General features: G+C 43.7%; 1 protein-coding gene across 4 annotated transcripts in view; it reads right to left on the reverse strand.

Moving 5' to 3' along the window:
* Window positions 1–23016, reverse strand: part of LOC145356524 (C-Jun-amino-terminal kinase-interacting protein 4-like) — a 315087-nt gene extending 292071 nt beyond the window's left edge. For all 4 annotated transcript variants that reach the window (XM_080209269.1, XM_080209264.1, XM_080209266.1 and 1 more), the window contains exon 1: window positions 22554–23016. In XM_080209269.1, coding sequence (XP_080065395.1) covers window positions 22554–22850 — 297 coding nt within the window. In that variant the 5' untranslated portion in view covers window positions 22851–23016. The remainder of the gene's footprint in view (window positions 1–22553) is intronic.
* Window positions 23017–23263: the final 247 nt, after the last annotated feature.

Below are 23263 nucleotides of genomic sequence, written 5' to 3' on the forward strand. Positions count from 1 at the left end.
CAGTAATTTGTTCCTTCTACCCCAATGCCCCCACTCCCAATCACATCATCCTTGCTTTCTACTTCTGTTTTAATTCATTCGTGGGGCATAGGCTTCACAGGCTGGCCAGCATTTATTGCCCATTCCTTGTTGCCCTTGAGGTGGTGATGGTGAGCTGCCTTCTTGAATCACTGCAGAGCCCTAATCTCATGACCCCAAAGAAACGGATCATCAAGAAGTACAGGGAGATGAGACGTTGGGTAAGGAATTCCAGAGTGCTGGAACATGACAATTTTTGATTCTGCCACCTATGATAAAAGCAGTCACACAGCTGCAGACAGGTTGACTGGGTAGGAATAGACAGGCGGGGGATAGGAAATTACTCTGAATGATGTACAATGTACAAAATGAACATTTTGAAATCCATGTACTGGAGATAGGAAGCAGAGCACGTCAGGATGAGAAACAGAGTTCATGTTTTGAGTCTAAATGACTTTCTCTTCACAGATGCTGTCAGGCCTGCTGAGTTTATCCAGCATTTTCAATTTTTATTTCAGAATGCTATCATTCACAATATTTTGCTTTTAACTTGAAATGTAAACACAGTTCCCGACCCCGAACTAATATTGTTCAAATGTAATAGTTTACCCAAGCTACTGTCACTGAATGCAACAGAGTTCACACCAATACTTCGCACAGCAAGCTATTTGTTGATGCAAACACCAAATTAAAGTCAGGTGATTCCCCAGAGCAGGAGAGAGAACAATGAATCATATTTCCTGTCCATTCCCATCATGTCACTAAAATTAAAATAATCGTATTTTCTTCAATTCATGCTGCCTTCTCTAGCTCATGAAGCTCATTAATGCAAAATAGTCTGATGAATATTAAGTTGATATGTTGAAATTGAAAACTTGACACCTGCTCGCAACACTGTCTCTATGGTATCTGAAGCAATGAAGAAATTATATTCTCTATATTTTGGGGGGGGAATGGGGGAAACGGAATAGAATAGGGAAGGAAAATCCATGTACTAAATTTTTCAAAAGAAAGAAAACTAAAACAAAAGTCAACTGTAATCATTAAATCAACACTTGCAGTAATTTGCAATCCTAAAATTGGACATCAGGCACATGTAACAGCACAATATGAGAACATCCTGCACCTCAGCAAGCAAACTGCGATGTGATGCTAATCATCAGTTTTTGCTTAGCCAAGTGCCAGTGAAATGATGATATATAACAGGCTTTTAGAAATAAGAAAGAAAAATTATAACTAAAGAATAATACTGGCAATTGTTTGGCATTCTCAATATATGAGGCCCATCAAGTTCTGTGAAACAAAGGGGCCTTGACATGTTTGTCCCCAGATCTCTGAAGGCGGAAGGGCATGTTAGTAAGATGGTGAAAAGGGCATATGGGACACTTGCCTTTATCAATCGAGGCATAGATTACAAAATCAGGGAAGTCAAGTTGGAGTTGTACAGAACTTCGATGAAGCCACGGCTACAGTACCGTGTGCCGTTCTGGTCACCACATTATAAAAAGGATGTGACTGCACTGGAGGGGGTGCAGAGGAGATTCACCAGGATGCTGCTTGGCATGGAACATTCAAGACATGATAAGAGATTGGATAGGCTTGGGTTGTTTTCATTGGAAAAGAGGAGACGGGGCGAAATGTTCAAGATTTTGAGGGACATGGGCAGAGTGGATAAAGAGCAGCTGTTCCCCTTAGTTAAACAGTCAGTCATGAGGGGAAATGTGCTGCCTGGAAGGGTGGTAGAGGCGGGTTGCCTCACATCCTTTTAGTAGTACCTGGATGAGCACTTGTCACATCACAACATTCAGGGCTCTGGACCAAGTGCTGACAGATGCTATTAGATGGGAGGTCAGGTGTTTCTCGCATGTTGGTACAGACTTGATCAGTGGAAGGGCCTCTTCTACGCTGTATGATTCTATGATTTTTTTCCAGCTAAGTGCTTTTTCAAAAAAGTAAAAATGACCAGATTGTGTGTTTTTGATATATTGTACCCTTAAAACAATGCTTTGGGATCTTTTACATCCATTGGAACATTCAGATGGGGCTTCAGTTTATTTATTGTGTCAACGATAAGAAATTACAGCATTCCCTTGGTACTACACTTGTATGTGCCAGTCTAGATTGTGTGCTCAAGTTCTGGTGTGAAAACATGACCTGATTCTGAGGCAAGAGTGCCATCACTGAACCAAGTTCAAACACATTTCTCCATTTAAATTTTTGCCATATACTGAATAAAGAGTGAGCAGAGGCCAGGAATCTCTGCAAATGGAAAAGGAATTTAAAAACAGTCACCAGGTCATTTCCCGATACCAACATTGCAGAAAGCAATGGTTTAGTAATAGGCTGCAAGCACTAACTTCTACCACAATAAACTGTTAGCCCATCAAAATATAAGGAGGTTAAGAGAACAACTGAGTGAAAGAGAAAATTAAGAAACAGTTTAAAATTATGCCTCGCAGCCTTTTCGCTTTGGTGTTGCGTTTTTGTTCAGGCCATAGATGGTGATTTCCTATCATCCAAATCCTAGTTTATAATGATCTTGAAAGATATTCTGCAATCTGAAAGCCACAGGAGAGGAAAATTCATGTTTAACAAACTCAATGGTACAAATAATTCACATCTAAACTGACTGAATTAAATTTGATGACAATTAACATTTAATCTATCAATCTGGCATTCATTTCATATTCTACCCCAATGTTGTATATTCTCTTCTGAATGTCCCAACAGCTTAAAAGAAAGATTTAATTCCCTCAGATTTCATTGCTATTACCTACCTTAACCACAATTTCTATTTTAAAGTGGCTTTTACAGAATAAAACATCCCAAGTCACTTCACGGAGGCATTTTCAAGCAAAATTTTATTGTGTTGCCTACAAAAATATTAAGACTGATGACCAAAGAAGGGTTGAAGGAGCATCTTAAAAGGAGGAAAAAGAAATATATTTTTCTCGTTCTGGCTATAGTGTTTATGATTTTAAGATATTGGAAAGTTGCAAATGTATAATCAGAACACAGGAGTGATATTAACTCTGAAATTAAAGTACATGACTTTTAACACTGAGGTGTATCTTGTTAAAAATGTTGTTCAATGTTGATCCTTTGCCGGTACTCTGTATTTCTCTTGTAGTTGCTGGTCGGTGAAGATGATGTCCTTTGTGCCCCTTAGTGGACAGAATCCACATGAACTCCCCCCAGAGTCATTCAGCCACAGGAAGGCGGCAGTTAACATAGAACATTACAGCGCTATACAGGCCCTTCAGCCCGCAATGCTGTGCCGACCAGTGGAACCTATACTATTCCAAGATTATCCATATACCTATCCAATGACCATTTGAATGCCCTTAAAGTTGATGAGTCCACAACTGCTGCAGGCAGGGCATTCCACACCCTTGCTACCCTCTGAGTAAAGAAAGGGGAACTCTTGCGATGGTGTTCAGTGTGGCCGACACCAAGGAAACGCAGATCAGCAACAGCCCTTGTACATAGCGTTTCTTTGACCTCACAAAGGCCTTCAACACCGTCAACTACGAGGAATTATGGAGTGTCCTCCTCTGTTATGGCTGCCCCCAAAAGTTTGGCACACCTGCTGTACAATGTGATGCAAGCTGTGATCCTGACCAACAAATCCAGCACAGACTATATTCATTTCAGACTGGGGTCACGTGAAGTTGCATAATTGGATCACTCTTTTTGATCTTTCTTTCTGCAATGCTCCATTTCAAATGGGAATGTGTTCCACCTCTGCCACATGCAGGCCAGATCCAAGGTCATCCCATCCTCTGCCATTGAACTACAATATGCAGACAAGCCTTGCGACTGCGCACACTTGGAAAGCTGAACTCCAAGCCATCAACACTTGCATATGAGAACACTAACCTTACACTCAACATCCATAAGACAAAGGTCCTCTACCAAGCTGCCCCCGCCACACAGCCTGCCCTCTGATTATCAAAATCCACAACATGGCCTTTGACAAAGTGAACTACTTTCCATACCTTAGAAGCCTACTGTTAACAAGGACAGACATCAATGATGAGGTTCAACACTGGTCTTCAGTATGCCAGTGCAGCCTTCAGTCATGAGGAAGTGAGTGTTTGAAGACTAGGACCTCAGGCATATCGCCAAGCTCATGGTCGACAGAGCAGTAGTGATACCCACCCTCCAATATAGCTCAGAGACGTACACTATGTACAGCAGGCACCTCAAAACTCTGGAGAAATACCACCAGAGCTGCCTCTGCAATATTGCATATCCATTGGTGCACCAATGTCAGTGTTCTTGCTCAGGCCAACAACCTTCAACGTGTCATCGGTGAAGACGAACATCTCGCCAAGGCCATGCCCCACACCACCACTTCTTGCCTTAAATAACTGCACAGCTAGGTACACAGTACATACTCTTGCGACTCAGCCAACAAATGTCTACCTGATCCATTGCAGGAAAGGATGTCCTAAGGCATGGTACATTGGGGAGAGCGTGCAGATGCTATGACAACAGATGAATGAACACTGCTTGACAATCACCAGGCAGGAGTGTTCTCTTCCTGTCGGGAAACACTTCAGCAGTCACTTTTAGCCTTTGATCTTCGGGTAAGCGTTCTCCAAGACGGCCTTCAAGACACACGACAAGACAGAATCGCTGAGCAGAAACTGACAGTCAAGTTCTGCATGAGGATGGCGTCAACTGGGATCTTGGGTTCATGTCACACTATCTGTAACCCCACGACTTGCCTGGGCTTGCAAAATCTCACTAACTGTCTTGGCTGGAGACAATACACATCTCTTAATCTGTGCTTAACCCTCTCTCCACTCACAATGTCTGTAACTTCAAGACTTGATTACCTGCAAAGATTCGCATTCCAACCATTATCTTGTAAATTGAGTTATGTCTATATACACCCTGTTTGTGAATCCAACACAATAACTCACCCACCTGAAGGAGGAGCTTGTGCTACCAAATAAACCTGTTGGACTTTAACCTGGTGTTGTGAGACATCTTACTGTGCTTGCTTACCCCAGTCCAACACCAGCATCTCCACATCAGGCCAACATACCCAGCACTGACCACGCTCAATCATCTCTGCTGGACAGGCCACACTGTCCGCATACCTGACACAAATCGCCTGAAATACGCACTTTACTCAGAGCTTTGACATGGCAAACAAGCCCCAGTAAGGCAAAGGAGGTGCTTCACAGACACCCTCAAAAACATCCCTGAAAAAGAGCAGCATTTCCATCGACACCTGGGAATTGCTGGCCTGAGATCACTCAAAGTGGAAGAAAAGTATCTGGGACGGAGCTGAACACCGAGTTTCATCGCCAACAGCAAGCTGAAGGAAAACTGTGACCGCAAAAGGAGCATGTGGCAGCTCGGACACAGCACCCACCCGCCCCTCTGTTGGTTACACACTGAACTACTCAGTCACCTGAGGATTCATTTTTAGTGTGAAGGCAAATCATTTAGAACGGAGTTGAGGAGGAACTTCTTCACTCATAGGGTGTTGAATCTCTGGAATTCTCTGCCCGTTGAAGTGGTGGAGGCTGCCTCGCTCAATATTTTTAAGACGCGGGTTGATAGGTTTTTGATAGGCAAGGGGATTAAGGGTTATGGGGAGAGGGCGGGAATGTGGAACTGAGCCACAACAGATCAGCCATGATCTTATTGAATGGCGGGGCAGGCTCGAGGGGCTAGATGGCCTACTCCTGCTCCTATTTCTTATGTTCTTACGTTCTTATCCTCAAATCCTCAAAGAATTGCTTAACGAGAAGAAAAAACTTTATTTAATTTCATTCTATACATACAAGGTGTGTATGGGGTGTCAGGGAGGGGTAATAGCTTTGGTGGGGGAACATGTCGTTTGTCCATCCTTTGTCGCCACCTGGCACTCAGCTCTCACTTGTGGCTCCCCATAGCTGTTTGCATGCGACAGCGGCCACACCCTGGGCAACAAACTCAACAAGCTGGCAAAACCAGGTGAGGGTAGCTGACGAGTCTCAACCCTCGGTGCGATAGGGCAATGTCTATCCCAGCATGGGAAGACAGAGTCCAGCAGATTGAGCGGATGAGACCAATGGAAGGTCTAACAGTCAAGTAGGCAATCTCTGCAAGCATCGTGGAACCAAAGAGCAGGACAAGACACAGATGATGTCCTGGTCATCCACTGCACCTAGTCCCACCTCCAGCCGTCTGGACTCGTCTTGCCACTGGATCTAGATGGGAATTGGGAAGAGAGAGTGAGGCTGACGCTGCGCAACTCTCCCTCACTTTAATCCAAATCAAGTGCTAGTTTCGACACCATCTTCATCATCATGTGTCCTGTTCAACCCTTGAAGTCCTGTGGCGATGGGCGAGCGATGAAGCAGCAGGTGTGGATACACTGGGAGCTGTAGTCACAGACCTGCACGCCGGCAGCTCTGGTCTAATGGTCGTTTTCCGCTGACTAAAGCAGCAGTGGAGCTCGGTGTCTACCTGGACGACAAAGCAGTCCTCTTCAGGAACGCACTGCTCACTTCTGTACAATGAGGAAGGGACGAGAAAAGGTGCCCTAAACATTGCCTGCTTCACTACACCCTCGCCAGTTTACCACGGCTGGCAGGGATCCCATCTTGCGGTCGAACGCAAAATAAAACACAAGGTGACACCGCTCACCACTGGCACTTGGGACGTGCGCACGCTTTTGGACAACCTTACAGCAGACAGGCCAGAGAGAAGACCAGCCTTACTTGCCAGAGAGCTTGCAAGATACAACATTGACATTGCAGCCCTGAGCGAAACTCATCTTGCCAACGTAGGTCAGTTGACAAACTGGAGATGGATACACTTTTCTCTGGAGCGGTCGCAGCAGCGATGAGCGTCGTGATGCTGGAGTTGGATTCGCCGTCAGGAGTCACCTTGTTCGGAAACTCGATAGCCTACCCAAGGGTACAAACGACCGGCTTATGACATTACAGCTTCCGCTACAGAACAGGAGTCAAGCCACCCTGATCAGCGCCTATGCTCCCACAATGAACAACCCGGACGAGATGAAAGACCTAGTTCTACGAAGAACTAGAAGCCCTACACTAGGAACCTGGGTTCGATTCCCGGCTCAGATCAGTGTCTGTGTGGAGTTTGCACAGTAAGAAGTCTCACAACACCAGGTTAAAGTCCAACAGGTTTATTTGGTAGCACAAGCTCCTTCTTCAGGTGAGTGAGGAATTGTGTTGTGTTCACAAACAAGGCACATATAGATGTAAACTCAATTTACAAGATAATGGTTGGAATGCGAATCTTTACAGATATGAGGCAGCAGTGTTCTCCACCGTGCTATGCCATGGCTTAACCATATCACAGAAATATCTCTGTCATACATCGGACTTTGTTTAATGTTTTCTGACTGATCGCCAATCTCTTAATGGTGTAAGTTAAGATTTTTTTCAATCAAGGAACACAAATGAGAATTCTTATTCTATTTCTAACAATTTAAACTATGATGTCAAGAACAGCAAACAAAAGCAACCAGAATTCCAGCTGTCCATCACTCTCCACTAACCCATTTGGAAATACAAGCATTAACTACCATTAGCCAAATAGTTTTTGAAAATCCAGTGCCCAAATCAAGCTCAGAAAACCTGGGTGAAGCTACTGGAGTCAGAAGAAACAACAAACTGAAGTAATGTTCATTCTGGAATCTGACACAGGATTCCAGCAAAAAAAACTATTCACAGATGAAGACACAAATAACTTCCCAGAAATGCTTAAAAAAAACAACGATATAGTGAGTGATAAGGAGGAACTGAAGGAAATTAGTATCACTAGAAAAATAGGGTTGGAGAAATTAATGGGATTGAAAGCCAATAAATCTCCAGGACCCAATAATCTACATCCCAGGATAATAAAGGACATGGCCATGGAAATAGTGAGAACATTATCTTTCAAAGTTTTGTAGATTTTGGAACACACCTGACAGATTGGAGAGTGGCAAATATAACCACGCAATTTAAAAAAAGGGACGGAGAGGGAATTACAAGCCAGTTAACCAAACATTAGTAGTGCTGTGAGCAGCACCGTGACACAGCAGTTAGCACTGCTGCCTCAGAGCCAGGGACCAGGGTTCAAATCCTGCCTTGGGTGACAGTGTGGATTTTGCATGACCTTCCAGTGTCTGCGTGGGTTTCCTCCAGTGCTCCGATTTCTTTCCACAGTCCAAAGATGTTCGGGTTAGGTAAACCGCCCATTCTAAATTGCACCTTAGTGTCCATCTAACGTATGGGTTAGATGAATTAGCCATGGTAAATGTGTGAGGTTACAAGGATGGGACAGAGGGAGGAGGTGGGCCTGGGTGAGTTGCTCTTTCAGAGAGTAGGTGCAGACTCAATGGGCCAAATGGAATCCTTCTGCACTGTAGGGATTCTATGGTTCCAGATAAAATGCTAGAGACTATTATAAAGGACACATTATTTACAAGTTTTCTGATGAAACAAAACTTAGTGGAATGGTGAGTGATGAGAAGAACGTTAAGAGGCTTCAAGATGATTTAGACACGTATGTGTCAGATGTAGAGAATGTGCATAAGTGTGAATTTATCCACTAAGAATGGTGAAATAGAATGGTGTAAGAATGGTGAATTTATATCCACTTTGGCAGGAATAATAGTCGGAGGGATTACTGTTTAAAGGGCGAAAAGCTGCAGCATGCTATGGAAGAGGGGGACCTGGGGGTCCTTGTGCATGAGTCGCAAAAACCCAGTCTGCAGGTGCAGCAGGTGATCAGGAAGGCAAATGGGATGCTGGCCTTCATAGCGAGGGGGATTGAATATAAAAGCAGGGAGGTCTTGCTGCAACTGTACAGGGCACTGGTGAGGCCACAGCTGGAGTACTGTGCAGTTTTGGTCGCCGCACTTGCGCAAGGATATTTTGGCCTTGGAGGGAGTGCAGAGGATGTTCACTAGGCTGATACCGGAGTTGAGGGGGTTGAACTATGAAGAGAGGCTGAATAGACTGGGCTTAAACTCGTTGGAGTTTAGAAGGATGAGGGGGGATCTTGTAGAGATGTATAAGATGATGAAGGGGATGGATAGGGTAGAGGTAAAGAGATTCTTCCCGCTCAGAAAGGACAGTAGGACAAGAGGGCACAGCCTCAAGATAGGGGGGGGGGGGGGGGCAGTTTAGAACGGAGTTGAGGAGGAACTTCTTCACTCAAAGGGTGGTGAATCTCTGGAATTCTCTGCCTGTTGAAGTGGTGGAGGCTACCTCGCTAAATATATTTAAGACACGGGTAGATAGGTTTTTGGTAGGCAAGGGGATTAAGGGTTATGGGGAGAAAGCGGGAAAGTGGAACTGAGCCACTTCAGATCAGCCATGATCTTACTGAATGGCGGGGCAGGCTTGAGGGGCTAGATGGCCTACTCCTGCTCCTATTTCTTATGTTCTTATGAAACCGAATGGCAGAGTATTATCTAAATGGAGATAAACTGGCAAATGCTGATACACAAAGGGACTTTGGTGTCCTTTGTATACCAGTCACTGAAAGCACACATGCAGCTCTGACAGGCAGTAAGGAAGCCAAATGGAATGTTGGCCTTCATTACATGAGGATAGGAGCAAGAATGTCTTACTGCAGTTGTACAGGGCCTTGGTGAGACCACACCTGGAGTATCGAGAGCAGTTTTGGTCTCCTTATCTAGGAAAGAAATACTAGCCATAGACAGAGTTCACCAGATGGCAGGATTGTCTTATCAGGTGAGATTGGGTCGTCCATACCGATATTCACTGAAATTTAGAAGAATGAGTGAAATCGAATTAATATGTATAAAATTCTGACAGGGCTGGATAGAATGGACGTAGGAGATTTGTCTCTGTGGCTGGGGAGTCTAGAACACTGGGCCAAGTCTCAGGATACAGGGTAGGCCATTTAGGACTGAGATGAGGAGAAATTTCTTCACTCAGAGGGTGGTAAACCTCTAGAATTCTCTATCATAGAAGACCATGGAAGCTAAATTGTTGAATATATTTAAAGAAGGGAATAGATTTTAGATTCTAAAGGCGTAAAAGGGGCACATGGAGAGAGCTGGAGTACCAGGCTCAAATGGCTGATGGCCTATTCCTGATCCTTTTGTTTGTTTTTATGTTTTCTAGTTATTTTAATTTAATTTGCCATCAACAATTACACATCAAAGCCTCCAACTTCAGAGTATGAGTAAAATTGCATTGTTTAGAAGAAACTATTATTTTCTAAATATTGTTTGTCTATAGTTTGCTGAAAAAGTAGGTCAATGAAAATCAATCTCTCAAGAATTTGTTTTCAGTCCTGAGGCTTCAGGATAAATGAAATGGAATGTGTTCCCTGGCCAGTCTTTCTTCTTTCACTATTTGTCCCAGAGCATCTTTTATTTTTAATGACCAGGTGCTTCTACATTTCAGTCCTGATTTTAAGAGTTATTAAAAACACCATTCTTTCCCACCTTCACTTCCACCTACTGCAGACAGATGTGGAAACAGGAAACATAGGACTACACTACCATCGAAACAAGTTAAATCTGCATCTTTGTATTACAAACTTCAACTGAGGGAAAAGGCATTTGCAGTCATCTGCAATTTTTTAAACAATTAAATGCTTCAAATGCAGATTTGCATCTTACTCTCAAAATTTCCAAAACTAACAGTCAAGTTTATTTGCTTTTCTGTTGTTCAAATCGTCCCCATTGAGTACACTGAGCAAATTCAAAAAAAACATGCTAATATGTGGAGAAGTCACCTGTTCTTAAATCATCAGAGCAGATATTTAACTTCTCATTTGAAATATTATCTCAGTGCTGCATGGTAACACCAGCCAGCATTTTATGCAAAAGCCTCTTAGAGGAAGACTTTAATCCATGCCTTCTGAATAAGAGGCAAAATTGCTATCTACAACTGAACTAAAGCTGACCATTAAACAGATTAACAGCTAACTTAGGTAAAGGGAGTATTTTTAATTTGACAGTTGGACACAATTATAGAACATAGAACATAGAACATTACAGCGCAGAACAGGCCCTTCGGCCCACGATGTTGCGCCGACCAGTTACAAAAACAATGACCCACTAGCCTATACCAATCCCTTTTCGTCCATAAACCTATCCAGAGATCTCTTAAACGCCCCCAAACTAGACGCATTTACAACCGCAGCAGGCAGGGCATTCCAATCCCTCACCACCCGCTGGGTAAAGAACCTACCCCTGACATCCGTCCTGTAGCTACCCCCCCTTAATTTAAAGCCATGCCCCCTCGTGCTAGCTTTCTCCATCCGAGGAAAAAGGCTATCACTATCCACCCTATCTAAACCTCTAATCATCTTATATGTTTCAATAAGATCCCCTCTTAGCCGCCTTCTTTCCAACGAAAACAACCCTAAATCCCTCAGTCTCTCCTCATAGGACCTCCCCACCATACCAGGCAACATCCTAGTAAACCTCCTCTGCACCCTCTCCAACGCCTCCACATCCTTCTTGTAATGCGGGGACCAGAACTGCACACAGTACTCCAAGTGCGGCCGCACTAGAGTAGTGTACAGTTGCAACATTACACTGCGACTCCTAAATTCAATCCCCCTACCAATAAACGCCAAGACACCGTACGCCTTCTTAACAACCTTATCTACTTGATTCCCAACTTTCAGGGATCTATGTACACACACACCGAGATCCCTCTGTTCATCCACACTATTCAAAGTCCTCCCGTTAGCCCTATACTCGACACATCTGTTGCTCCTACCAAAGTGAATTACCTCACACTTCTCCGCATTAAATTCCATCCGCCACCTCTCGGCCCAGCTCTGCAACCTATCTAAGTCTCCCTGCAGACTATGACACCCTTCCTCACAATCTACCACACCTCCAATTTTGGTGTCATCAGCAAATTTACTAATCCACCCAACTATACCCTCATCCAGATCATTAATAAAAATTACAAACAACAGTGGCCCCAAAACAGATCCCTGAGGCACACCACTCGTAACCGAACTCCATGATGAATATTTACCATCCACCACCACCCTCTGTCTCCTATCTGATAGCCAATTCCTGATCCAACTTCCTAGATTACCCACAATCCCATACATCTGCATTTTCTGCAGAAGCCTACCATGGTGAACCTTATCGAACGCCTTACTAAAATCCATGTATACCACGTCAACTGCCTTGCCCCCATCCACCTCCTTGGTCACCTTCTCAAAAAACTCAATAAGGTTAGTAAGGCACGACCTACCCGCTACAAAACCATGCTGACTATTTCTAATCAATTCATTACACTCCAAATAACTATAAATCCTATCCCTAATAATTTTTTCTAAAACCTTGCCCACAACAGAAGTAAGACTCACCGGTCTATAATTCCCGGCAAAGTCTCTGTTCCCCTTCTTAAACAATGGGACAACATTCGCTATCCTCCAATCCTCCGGGACTACACCAGAGACCAATGACGACCTGAAGATCTGAGCCAGAGGCTCTGCAATCACCTCTCTAGCCTCCCAGAGAATCCTAGGGTAGATCCCATCCGGACCAGGGGACTTATCTATTTTCAGCCCCTCAAGAATTTCCAGCACATCCCCTTTATCAACCGTAATACTGTCTATTTTACACCCCTGCAACCCAATGTCCTCCTCAGCTATATTCATGTCCCCCTGCGTGAACACCGAAGAGAAATATTGGTTCAATACTTCTCCAATCTCCTCCGGTTCCACACACAACTTCCCCCTGCTGTCTGTAACTGGCCCTAGTCTTGCCCTGACCAACCTTCTGTTCTTGACATACCTATAGAACGCCTTAGGATTCTCCTTAATCCTATCAGCCAAAGTCTTCTCATGTCCTCTTTTAGCCCTTCTCAACTCACTCTTCAACTCCCTCCTAGCCAATCTAAAGCTTTCTAGTGCACTATCTGAGCCCTCCAATCTCATCCGAACATAAGCCTCCTTTTTCTTTTTAACCATCGACTCAACTCTTTTAGTGCACCACGGTTCCCTAGATCTACCAAATCCACCATGCCTGACAGGGACATACCTATCAAGGACTCGCAGTAGCTGCTCCTTGAAAAAACTCCACATTTCAGACGTTCCCAGTCCCTGTAATCCCCTAATCCAATCCATGCTTCCTAATTCACTCCTGATAGCCTCATAATCGCCCTTACCCCAGCTAAAATTGCTGACCCGAGGTTCATGCCTATCTCTACCCATCACTAAGGTGAACGTAACCGAATTGTGGTCACTATCACCAAAATGCACACCAACTTCCAAGTCTAGCACCTGGTCTGGCTCATTTCCCAGCACCAAATCCAATATAGCCTCACCTCTAGTTGGCCTGTCTACATACTGAGACAAAAAACCTTCCTGCACGCTTTGTACAAACACTGACCCCTCTAGCGAGCTAGAACTATAGCAACTCCAATCAATATTCGTAAAGTTAAAGTCCCCCATAACAATTACCCTATTACTTTCACTCCTAACCAGGATTGTCTCCGCAATCCTTTCCTCAACCTCTCTAGAACTTTTAGGAGGTCTATAAAAGACTCCCAACAGGGTGACCTCTCCTCTCCTATTTCTAATCTCCGCCCATACTACCTCAACTGACAAGTCCTCATCAAACTTTCTCTCCGACACTGTGATACAGTCCTTGACTAGCAATGCTACCCCACCCCCCCTTCTACCTTCTTCTCTACTCCGACTAAAGCATTTGTACCCCGGAACCTGCAACATCCATTCCTGACCCTGCTCTATCCATGTCTCAGAAATGGCCACAACATCAAAGTCCCAGGTATAGGCACAATATTATAAACGTTACTTCTGCCTTTCAGCTACTTGGGTTAAATATCAATAATTTATCGCCCAGCTAATTGATAAAATAAAATCAACTGTCTAAATAAACCCTCATACTCTACCCTTTTTCCTCTAGCAGAAAGAAGCCAAGGTCATCCTATGAGGTTAGAGGTATTAGGATCTGAGAGGACCCCGATCCCCTTATTGATCAAGAGCCTATCTCTGTCTTAAAGACACTCAATGATCTGGTCTCCACAGCCCTCTGTGGATGAGAAGATGGTTAGAACCACAAAACACAAAGTTGTTGAAGTGACACCGGATACCAAGAGTTGCAAATAAACGGTAAAAACAAGGTTGTAAACAGATTTGAAGCTAAAGAGGACGATTTTTTTAAATCAGATATCTGTGAAATAAAACATCAGATCAAACCTAATGATGATTGGTGTTGAAACTTTCTTAGAATATTACATTATTAGCTATTGTCAGAATGCAAGTCAACTTTTACAGATGCACCATAGAAAGCATTCTTTATGGTTGTATCACAGCTTGGTATAGCTCTTGCTCTGCCCAAATGGTTCTTTTACTAATTGACAATCAGTGACTAGTGGGGTACCGCAGGGATCTATGCTAGGGCTCCAACTGTTCACGTTATATATTGATGATTTGGAAGAGGGAACTGAATATATTATCTCCAACTTTGCAGATGATGCGAGGTTGGGTGGGAGGGTGAGCTGTGAAGAGATTGCAGAGTTGCTTCAGCATGATTTCAACAAACTGAATGTGTGGGTATACGCATGGCAGATGCAGTACAATGTGCATAAATGTGAGGCAATCAATTTTGCTAGCATAGTAAGATTATTACTTGAATGTATGTAAATTGAGAGAGGTGGATACTTAGCGAGACCTTGGTGTCCTCATGCATCAGTTGCTGAAAGTAAGTGCACATGTACAGCGGGCAGTGAAGAAGGTAAATGGTATGTTGGCTTTCATAGCAAGAGAATTTGAGGATAGGGATAGGGATGTTTTGCTGCAATTGCATAAGGCATTGGCGAGACCACACCTGAAGTACTGTGCGCAGTTTTAGTGTATGTGTCGGAGGAAGGGTATCCTTGCTATAGAGGGAGTACAGCAAAGGTTTACCAGATTCATTCCTGGGATAACAGGTCTGTCATCTGAGGAGGGACTAAGTTGGTTAGAATTATATTCACTTGAGTTTAGGAGAGTGAGAGGGGATCTCATAGAAACTTCGGTTCGAACCTAGAGTTTAGAAACTGCAAAAGGTAATGAATGTACTCCAATCCATCACGCAAACCAGCCTCCCATCCACTGACTCTATCCACACTTCCCGCTGCCTCGGCAAAGCAGCCAGCATAATTAAAGACCCCACGCACCCTGGACATTCTCTCTTCCAACTTCTTCCATCGAGAAAAAGATTTACAAAAGTCAGACTTCTGTAAGAGTCTGACAAGTGACTCAAGGACCGCTTCTTCCCTGCTGCCAAACTTTTGAATAGACTTACTTTGCATTAAGTTGATCTTTCCCTCTGCCTTAGCTTTGACTGTAACACTACATTCTGCACTCTCTCCTTTGCTTCTCTATGAATGGTATGCTTTGTCTGTATAGCGCAAAAAACAATACTTTTCAATGTTAATACATGTGACAATAATAAATTAAATCAACAATAGCTATTTGCATATACACAGCATCTTTAATGAAAGGTATCTCAAACAGTTTCCCAGGAACATCAGCAAACAAAACCTGAGACTGAGCCGCATAGGCAGTTATTGACAGGTGTTCAAAAGCTTGGACAAGGAAGTAAGTTTTAAGGAAGTTAGGGCCTTAGAAACCAAATATCAAACTGCCAACGATGGAACAATTACAGTCAGGGATTCACAAAGTTGGAGCACACTCTGGGATGTGTGCTGGAGAAGTTACGAGAGTCACTGGTTTGCTGGCAAATCTGCATATGAATTTCAGGCAAGATCAGAATTCAGGTCAACTCTGATCTCCTTGCACCAAAAAAAAAAGTCAAAACAGCCTAAAGATACTCAATGGCTAAAGTTCATTTTGAAGAATGATTCATGGACATTGTACTTGAGGGCTGTTGCTACTCATGCAACCAAATCCAACACAAAGAGTATCCTCAAGAGAAGAAAGTAAATGACATAACATTCAAAACACAAAAGATTGTTAAGGCTCAAACTACAAAATCCTCATTTTGTTACTCTAATACAAATCGGCAGAATCACAGAACCTACGAGGGAGCGAGTTATCTTTGATCTGGTACTGTGTAACGAGGCAGGTAGAATTAGGGATCTTCTTGGGACGAGTGAGCACAGTATGGTTGATTTCCTGATGCAGATGGAGGATGACAAAGTAGGGTCCCAAACCAGTGTCCTCTGCTTGAACTGAGGTGAGTATGATAAGATGAGGGTGGAATTGGCTAATGTAGATTGGGGGTGCAGACTGGTTGGTAGGACAGCTGAGGAACAGTGGAGGATTTTTAAGGAGATCTTTTTCGGTACTCAGCGGAAATATATTCCGATGGTAAAGAAGGACTGTAGGAGAAGGGATAACCAGCCATGGATATCGAAGGAAATAAAGGAGAGTATTAAATTAAAAACCAATGCGTGCAGAGCGGCTAAAAAGTGGGGAATTAGAAGATTGGGAAAGATTCAAAAAACAACAAAGAATGACTAAGAAAGCAATAAAGAAAGGAAAGATAGAGTATGAAGCTAAACTAGCTCTAAATATAAAAAATGATAGTAAAAGTTTTTACAAATATATAAAGAGACTGGCTAGAGTGAATGTTGGACCCTTGGAGGGCGAGAGGGGGGATTTAACGGTGGGTAACGAGGAAATGGCTGAGACTTCAAATAATTCTGTGCGTCGGTCTTCACAAAGGAGGACACAAATAGCTCGCCGAATATTAAAGATAGGGGGTTGGTGGAGATGACGTCCTTAATACAATTATTGTTACTAGAGAGGTAGTGCTTGGTAGACTAACAGGACTGAAGGTGGACAAGTCCCTGGGACAGGGTGGAATGCATCCCAGGGTTCTGAAAGAAATGGCAGAAGTATTAGCAAATGCCTTAGTAATTATTTATCAAAATTCGCTGGACACTGGGGAAGTGCCGGTGGATTGGAAAACAGCTAATGTTATGCCGCTATTTAAAAAAGGTAGCAGACAAAAGGAAGGGAACTACAGGCCGGTTAGCTTAACGTCTGTAGTTGGAAAAATGCTAGAATCCATCAAAGAAGAAATAGCAGGACACCGAGAAAAGAACAGTTTGATCAAGCAGATGCAGCATGGACTCGTGAAGAGGAAGTGGTGTTTAACGAGTTTACTGGATTTTTATGACGATGTGACTAGTGCAGTAGACAGAGGGGAACCGGTGGATGTGGTGTTTTTAGATTTCCAGAAGGCATTCAATAAGGTGCCTCACAAAAGGTTGCTGCAGAAGGTTAGGGTACATGGAGTTGGGGGTAAAGTGTTAGCGTGGATTGAGGATTGGCTATCTAACAGGAAGCAGAGAGTTAGAATCAATGGATGCTTTTCTGGTTGGCAGTTGGTGACTAGTGGAGTGCCGCAGGGATCGGTGCTGGGGCCTCAACTGTTTACCATAGACATAGACGATCTGGAGGAGGGGACTGAGTGTAGGATAACGAAATTTGCTGATGACATGATGAGTGGAAAAGCAAATTGCGTGAAGGACGCGGAAAGTCTGCAGAGAGATCTGGGTAGGCTGAGTGAATGGGCGAGGACCTGGCAGATAGAGTATAACGTTAGCAAATGTGAGGTTATCCAATTTGGTAGAAATAATAGTAGGAGGAAATATTATTTAAAGGGTGAAAAGCTGCAGCATGCTACTGTGCAGAGGGACCCGGGGGTTCTTGTGCATGAATAGCAAAAGCTCAGTCTGCAGGTGCAGCAGGTGATTAAGAAGGCGAATGGAATGTTGGCCTTTATAGCGAGGGGGATAGAATATAAAAGCTGGGAGGTCTTGCTGCAACTGTACAAGGCACTGGTGAGGCCGCAACTGGAGTACTGTGTGCAGTTTTGGTCCTCTTATTTGCGGAAGGATATCTTGGCCTTGGAGGGAGTACAGAGAAGGTTCACCAGGCTGATACTGGAGATGAGGGGGTTAGCTTATGAGGAGAGATTAAATAGTCTGGGCCTGTACTTGTTGGAGTTTAGAAGGCTGAGAGGGGATCTTACAGAGATCTACAAGATAATGAAAGGGCTAGATAGGGTACAGATAGAGAGATTCTTTCCACTTAGAAAGGAAAGCAGAACTAGTGGGCACAGTCTCAAAATAAGGGGACGGCAGTTTAGAACAGAGTTGAGGAGGAACTTCTTCACTCAAAGGGTGGTGAATCTCTGGAATTCTCTGCCCGTTGAAGTGGTGGAGGCTACCTCGTTGAATGTGCTTAAGTCACTGGTAGATAGATTTCTGATAGACAAGGAAATTAAGGGTTATGGGGAGGAAGGCGGAAAGTGGAACTGATCCACTTCAGATCAGCCATGATCTTATTGAATGACGGGGCAGGCTCGAAGGGCTAGATGGCCGACTCCTGCTTCTATTTCTTATGTTCGTAGAGTGAGTACAGACATAATCCAAGTTGCAATTTTATACCTTCAAGTCTTGGTTAAATATTTTGAAATTGATTTGTACTTTTTTGATGAGTGCTGATTAACACAGGTCAGAAGTGGCGATGTTCGCTGATGATTGTGCACTGTTCAGCACCATTCAAAGCTCCTCAGAGATTGATGCTGTCCATTTGCACTTGCAGCAAGACTTGGAGAACATTCAGGCTTGGGTTGAAGTGTGGCATGAATGTTACCTGCCACTTAAGTGCCTGGCGATGGCTATTTCCAACAAGCAATAATCTCATTGTCTCTTCCCCAACATTCAATGCTATCACTGAATCTCCCACTATCAACATCCTAGGGGTGACCATTGACCAGAAACAAAACTGGACCAGCCATATAACTAACTTGGCTACCAGAGCAGGTCAGAGGTCAGGGCTCCCCAAACCTTTCCACCATCTACCTACAGGCACAAGTCAGCAGCGTGATGGAAAACTCTCCACTTGTCTGGATGAGTGCAGCTCCAAAAATGGTCAAGAGGCCCCACCAACCAGGATAGAGCAACCTATTTGATTGGCACCCTATCCACCATCTTCAACATCCACTCCCTTCACCACTCACGCACAGTGGCAAAAGTGTGTACTATCTACAAGATGCACTGCAGCATCTCATCTTCCAAACCTGAATCTAGAAGAGCAAGGACAACAAATGCATGGAATACTACTACTTGGAAGTTCCTCTCCAAACTATACACCATCCCAAATTCAAACCACAATGCCATTCCTTCAATGTCACTGTATCAAAATCCTGGAACTCCCTCCCTAATAACAGTGTGAGTCTATCTACAATGCGTGGATACAGCAGTTCATGAAGGCAGCTCACCACCACTTTCTGAAGGACAATTAACGATGGACAACAAGTGCTGGCCTTGCCAGTGACACACATCCCTTTAAAGAATATTAATCATATTGTTGCTATCTGGCACCTGCCAAGTTTGGCAAATCTACATGGGACAAATGACAAAGGAACTGCAAACTCAGAAACCAATTATTTTAAAATATGTTTCAGAAACTTAAAGCTGTTAAACAAAATATGTTGAAAATAGGTAGATTTAAATACACAGGAAATGACAGAAGCATTTAATACCATACTGTATAATTTACCAGACATCAAAATTATAGCCTAGTGAAAACTATTTACCAGTCACATTATAGGTTAGAATTTTGGGACTAATGAAAACATTTGATTTCTCTGAACACGTGACAAGGTATTAAGACTAAAGCACAATAGATAGTTGTCTTTTTTGCTTGAAGGCAGAGCGAAAACTGAAATTATCAAAAGCATATTTTCCTGTGGAGAGCCCAACACATTTTCCACATAAAGAAGTGATTTAAGATGTGCTTTCAAATACAGCTTGAAGTTGATTATGGATATGTTATTTTCTCAAATCTATTCAGAATGCAGTATGCTGCAATTTATGAAGTTACTAAACTAGCTGCAGAAAAATTGTAATGATTTGAAAGCAAAAAGTAGGTTATGACTTCACACCAAATAACTATGTTACTGAGTACTTTCTTCAGTCAGCAACAAAATTACATTCACTACGTGATTTTATATTGACATTTACAATATAAACCATGCAATGTCAGTATGAACCCATGGCTCAGATCTGTAAGGAGCTTCCAAAGACTTCACTATGAACTGCACTTCTGCCTTAAAAGGCACAGCACATTAACACAATGTTTCTGTCACTGAATTTAACCCAAATACAATGCATTGTATCAGTAGTGTCTTTCAATTACGCAAACTTCCAACATAAATTTAAATTTAATAAAAAGTTAATTACTTTATATTTTACATGTCTACAAGAGGAATTAAAATCAAATTGTAATCAGCACGATAGATAAAGATTAAGACAATTGTCGATCAATGTGAAACTGAGCTTGTTGTCTAAAAAGCCAGACTCTTGACTTAAAAATTAACTAGGTCAGACTGCCTAAGAAAGAAGAGAAATATACAGCAATCTATCCTCTAGGGTGCACATGTTAGAAGACAGAAATTCTGTTATAATGGAAGCAGACACTTAGCATAACATAGAACATAACAGCACAGTACAGGCCCTTTGGCCCTCAATGTTGTGCTGAGCTATGTCCAATCCCAAGATCAAGCTATTCCCTCCCTATAATTCTGGAGTGCTTCATGAGCTATCCAATAACCGCTTGAAAGTTCCTAAAGTGTCCAACTCCACTATCACAGCAGGCAGTCTATTCCACACCCCAACCACTCTGAGTGAAGAATCTATCTCGGACATCCCTCCTATATCTCCCACCGTGAAACTTATAGTTAAAACACATGTAGAATTTTGGATGACCTCCAGTTTTGCAGAAGGTAGAACTTCCCAAACAGGTCAGCAGTGCATTGAAATAGTCAAGTCCAGAAGTAAAAGAAGCCCTGCATACAGTTGGTCGATATTACAGAAGTGGAAATAGCTGGTCTTACAGGTGATTCAAATACGTGACAAGCAGTTCCAAATTGTAGTTAACTATGACAGCAAGGTTGCAAACAGTCTGGGCCAGCTCCAGACAGTTATACCAGGGAATGCAATGGAAATGGTGGCTTGGGATCAGTTTCTGGTGGGGACCAAAGACAATCTGTGGAATTTTCCTGTCTCACACGCCACGGGAATTGAATCAGGTGGTGGGTGAACCATGCAAAGGTCCATCAACCTCAGGTGAGATATTCTGGTCTAGGGGTGAGCACGGAAAATCCCATCCAATGGTTTTGTTCTTCCTCATATTCATTTGGAGGAAATTTTAGCTCATCTGATACTAGGTTCTACAAACAGTCCAACAATTTAGAGACTGAACGGTTTGAGAGAACTGGTGATGAAATAGTGCTGGACATTGTCACTGTGTATGTGAAAACTGGTATTGTGTTTTCAGAGTGATATATTCATGAAAAAATTCTTCTGGTTGGACGCTGCTCTAAAGGAGGCTGCTCTAAAGCAGAGCAAGTGTCAGTAGAGTAGATGGCAAGTCAACATGCAATTTGGTAACATATTACCCAAAAAGATCATTTAATAAATACTAAAGATGCAGGCGGTGTCATATTACAACCTGGAATTTCATTCACCATACCTGTATTTGTGCATGTCTGCTATGATACTGTTTATTCAACAGCACATACATCACCACAGGGAGATTCTAACACCAATACCTAATTTGATGTTCTAAAACAGTCACATACACCAGGAAAACCACAGCAAGCATATTGTTATAAAACAACAGAAACTGTTAACATGGTTTAGTTACGTAATTATTTTCATAGGAAAAAAATGCTGCACTTCCAAATCCTGCCAAGTCTGCTCAAGAGTAACTCCATGATCATTTATACATCTCATGAAATGCAATACCTATAAAACAAGTATAACTGTACTTCGCTCATTTTGTTTCCCTGGGCTCTCAATATCCTGTTTTAGACAGGATATATTCTTAGGACGAAGTCCCAAGACTTTGGAATAAAAATAGAGGCCATTGGACTCAACATCTTAACAAGAGAGAAAAAGGGAGGTCCCATTTTAAGCTCTTAACGAATGCCATAGTGAACGCTATGTTTACCGTAGTTTTGGGGGAGAGGGGGTGGGAAGAGAAAGTTCTACATTATAGGCGAGGAGCTAAAAGGCCAAGTAGATTTTATTGTTCGTTTTGGCCGAGCGAAAAAGAGTTCAACACTTGAAGATATTGCTTTTAAACCACGTCCCATGTTGCGCTTATTCATGCAGGATGACATGCAGGAAAACACTACGCCAATACATGCCAGAAGATATTGGAAGGCAAATACAGGATAAAAACAGGGCAGTGTCGGAGCGGCCTCCAGGAATAAATAACCCCGGCTTCTTTTAAAAGAAAGAAAACACACACAAGTTGGACTGTTTTGAAAACTGGGGCCCGTTAGGTTGTCATCCAGTGCAACCTAACGCGCTGGTGGGCTTGAGTGACAGGTCAGTTCACCAATCAGCATGCACGACGGGGAATGGTGATCTATAACTGGCGGTAACTGCCCAATGAGGGCTGGGCTCGGCCTGGAGCCGACTGAGGTTCGGTTGAGAGGTCTGAGCGGGATCCGTGCCGCCGCCGCTGGCGGCTCAGTGCGGATTCGGCCCGGGACGCTCACTCACCTCCTCGGCGTGCTTCCGGAGGGCTTTCTCCCGCTCGTACTGGGTAATGAGCTGCTCGTTGTCCTCCTTCAGCAGCTCCAGCTCCACCTCGTGCTCCTGGTTCTCGGCAAACACCGCGTCCAGGTTCTCCAGCACCCCGACCACCAGCGGCATTAAGTCCTTCACCACGTCCTCATCGTACTTGCGGATCATCCGCTCGAACTCCCGGTAAATACTGGCCGCCAGGCCTGACACCCGCTCCGACATAACATTAGTGTTGGAGTCATCCTGGTAAACCACCCCATCGTCCAGCTCCATTTCTAAATTACTGCTTTGGATGGGAGTGAAGCATAGAAACAAATCAGTGATGTCCGCCGGAGGACGGTATTAAGGAATAATAATCTCTATTTCTTCACAGCCTCAGGTGCTTTCTTCCTTCGGCCGCCTTCAGCTCTCTCCCTGTTGACGCCGCCGCTCGGCTCGAGGCCACTGGCGCCGGCCACGCCCCCTGCGCGCCCCCGCACCCTGGCCCCGCCTCGCCTCGGCTGCGCGCTCCCGGTCGTGGGCCCGCATCGCCGAGGCTGCGCGTCCCCGTGCTTCCTCCGCCGCCTGGGATAGGAGTCAGGAGCTGTGCTGACTCTTTCCTCCTCTCCCCAGCACACTCTACTGCCCTCCACCCCGGAGAGCCAGAGAGATTGTGTGGCTTGGATATTTGCCTTTTTTAAAGCTGG

This window comes from Carcharhinus amblyrhynchos, chromosome 21, assembly GCF_965287045.1.
Source record: "Carcharhinus amblyrhynchos chromosome 21, sCarAmb.v2.hapA, whole genome shotgun sequence".
Classification (NCBI taxonomy): Eukaryota; Metazoa; Chordata; class Chondrichthyes; order Carcharhiniformes; family Carcharhinidae; genus Carcharhinus; species Carcharhinus amblyrhynchos.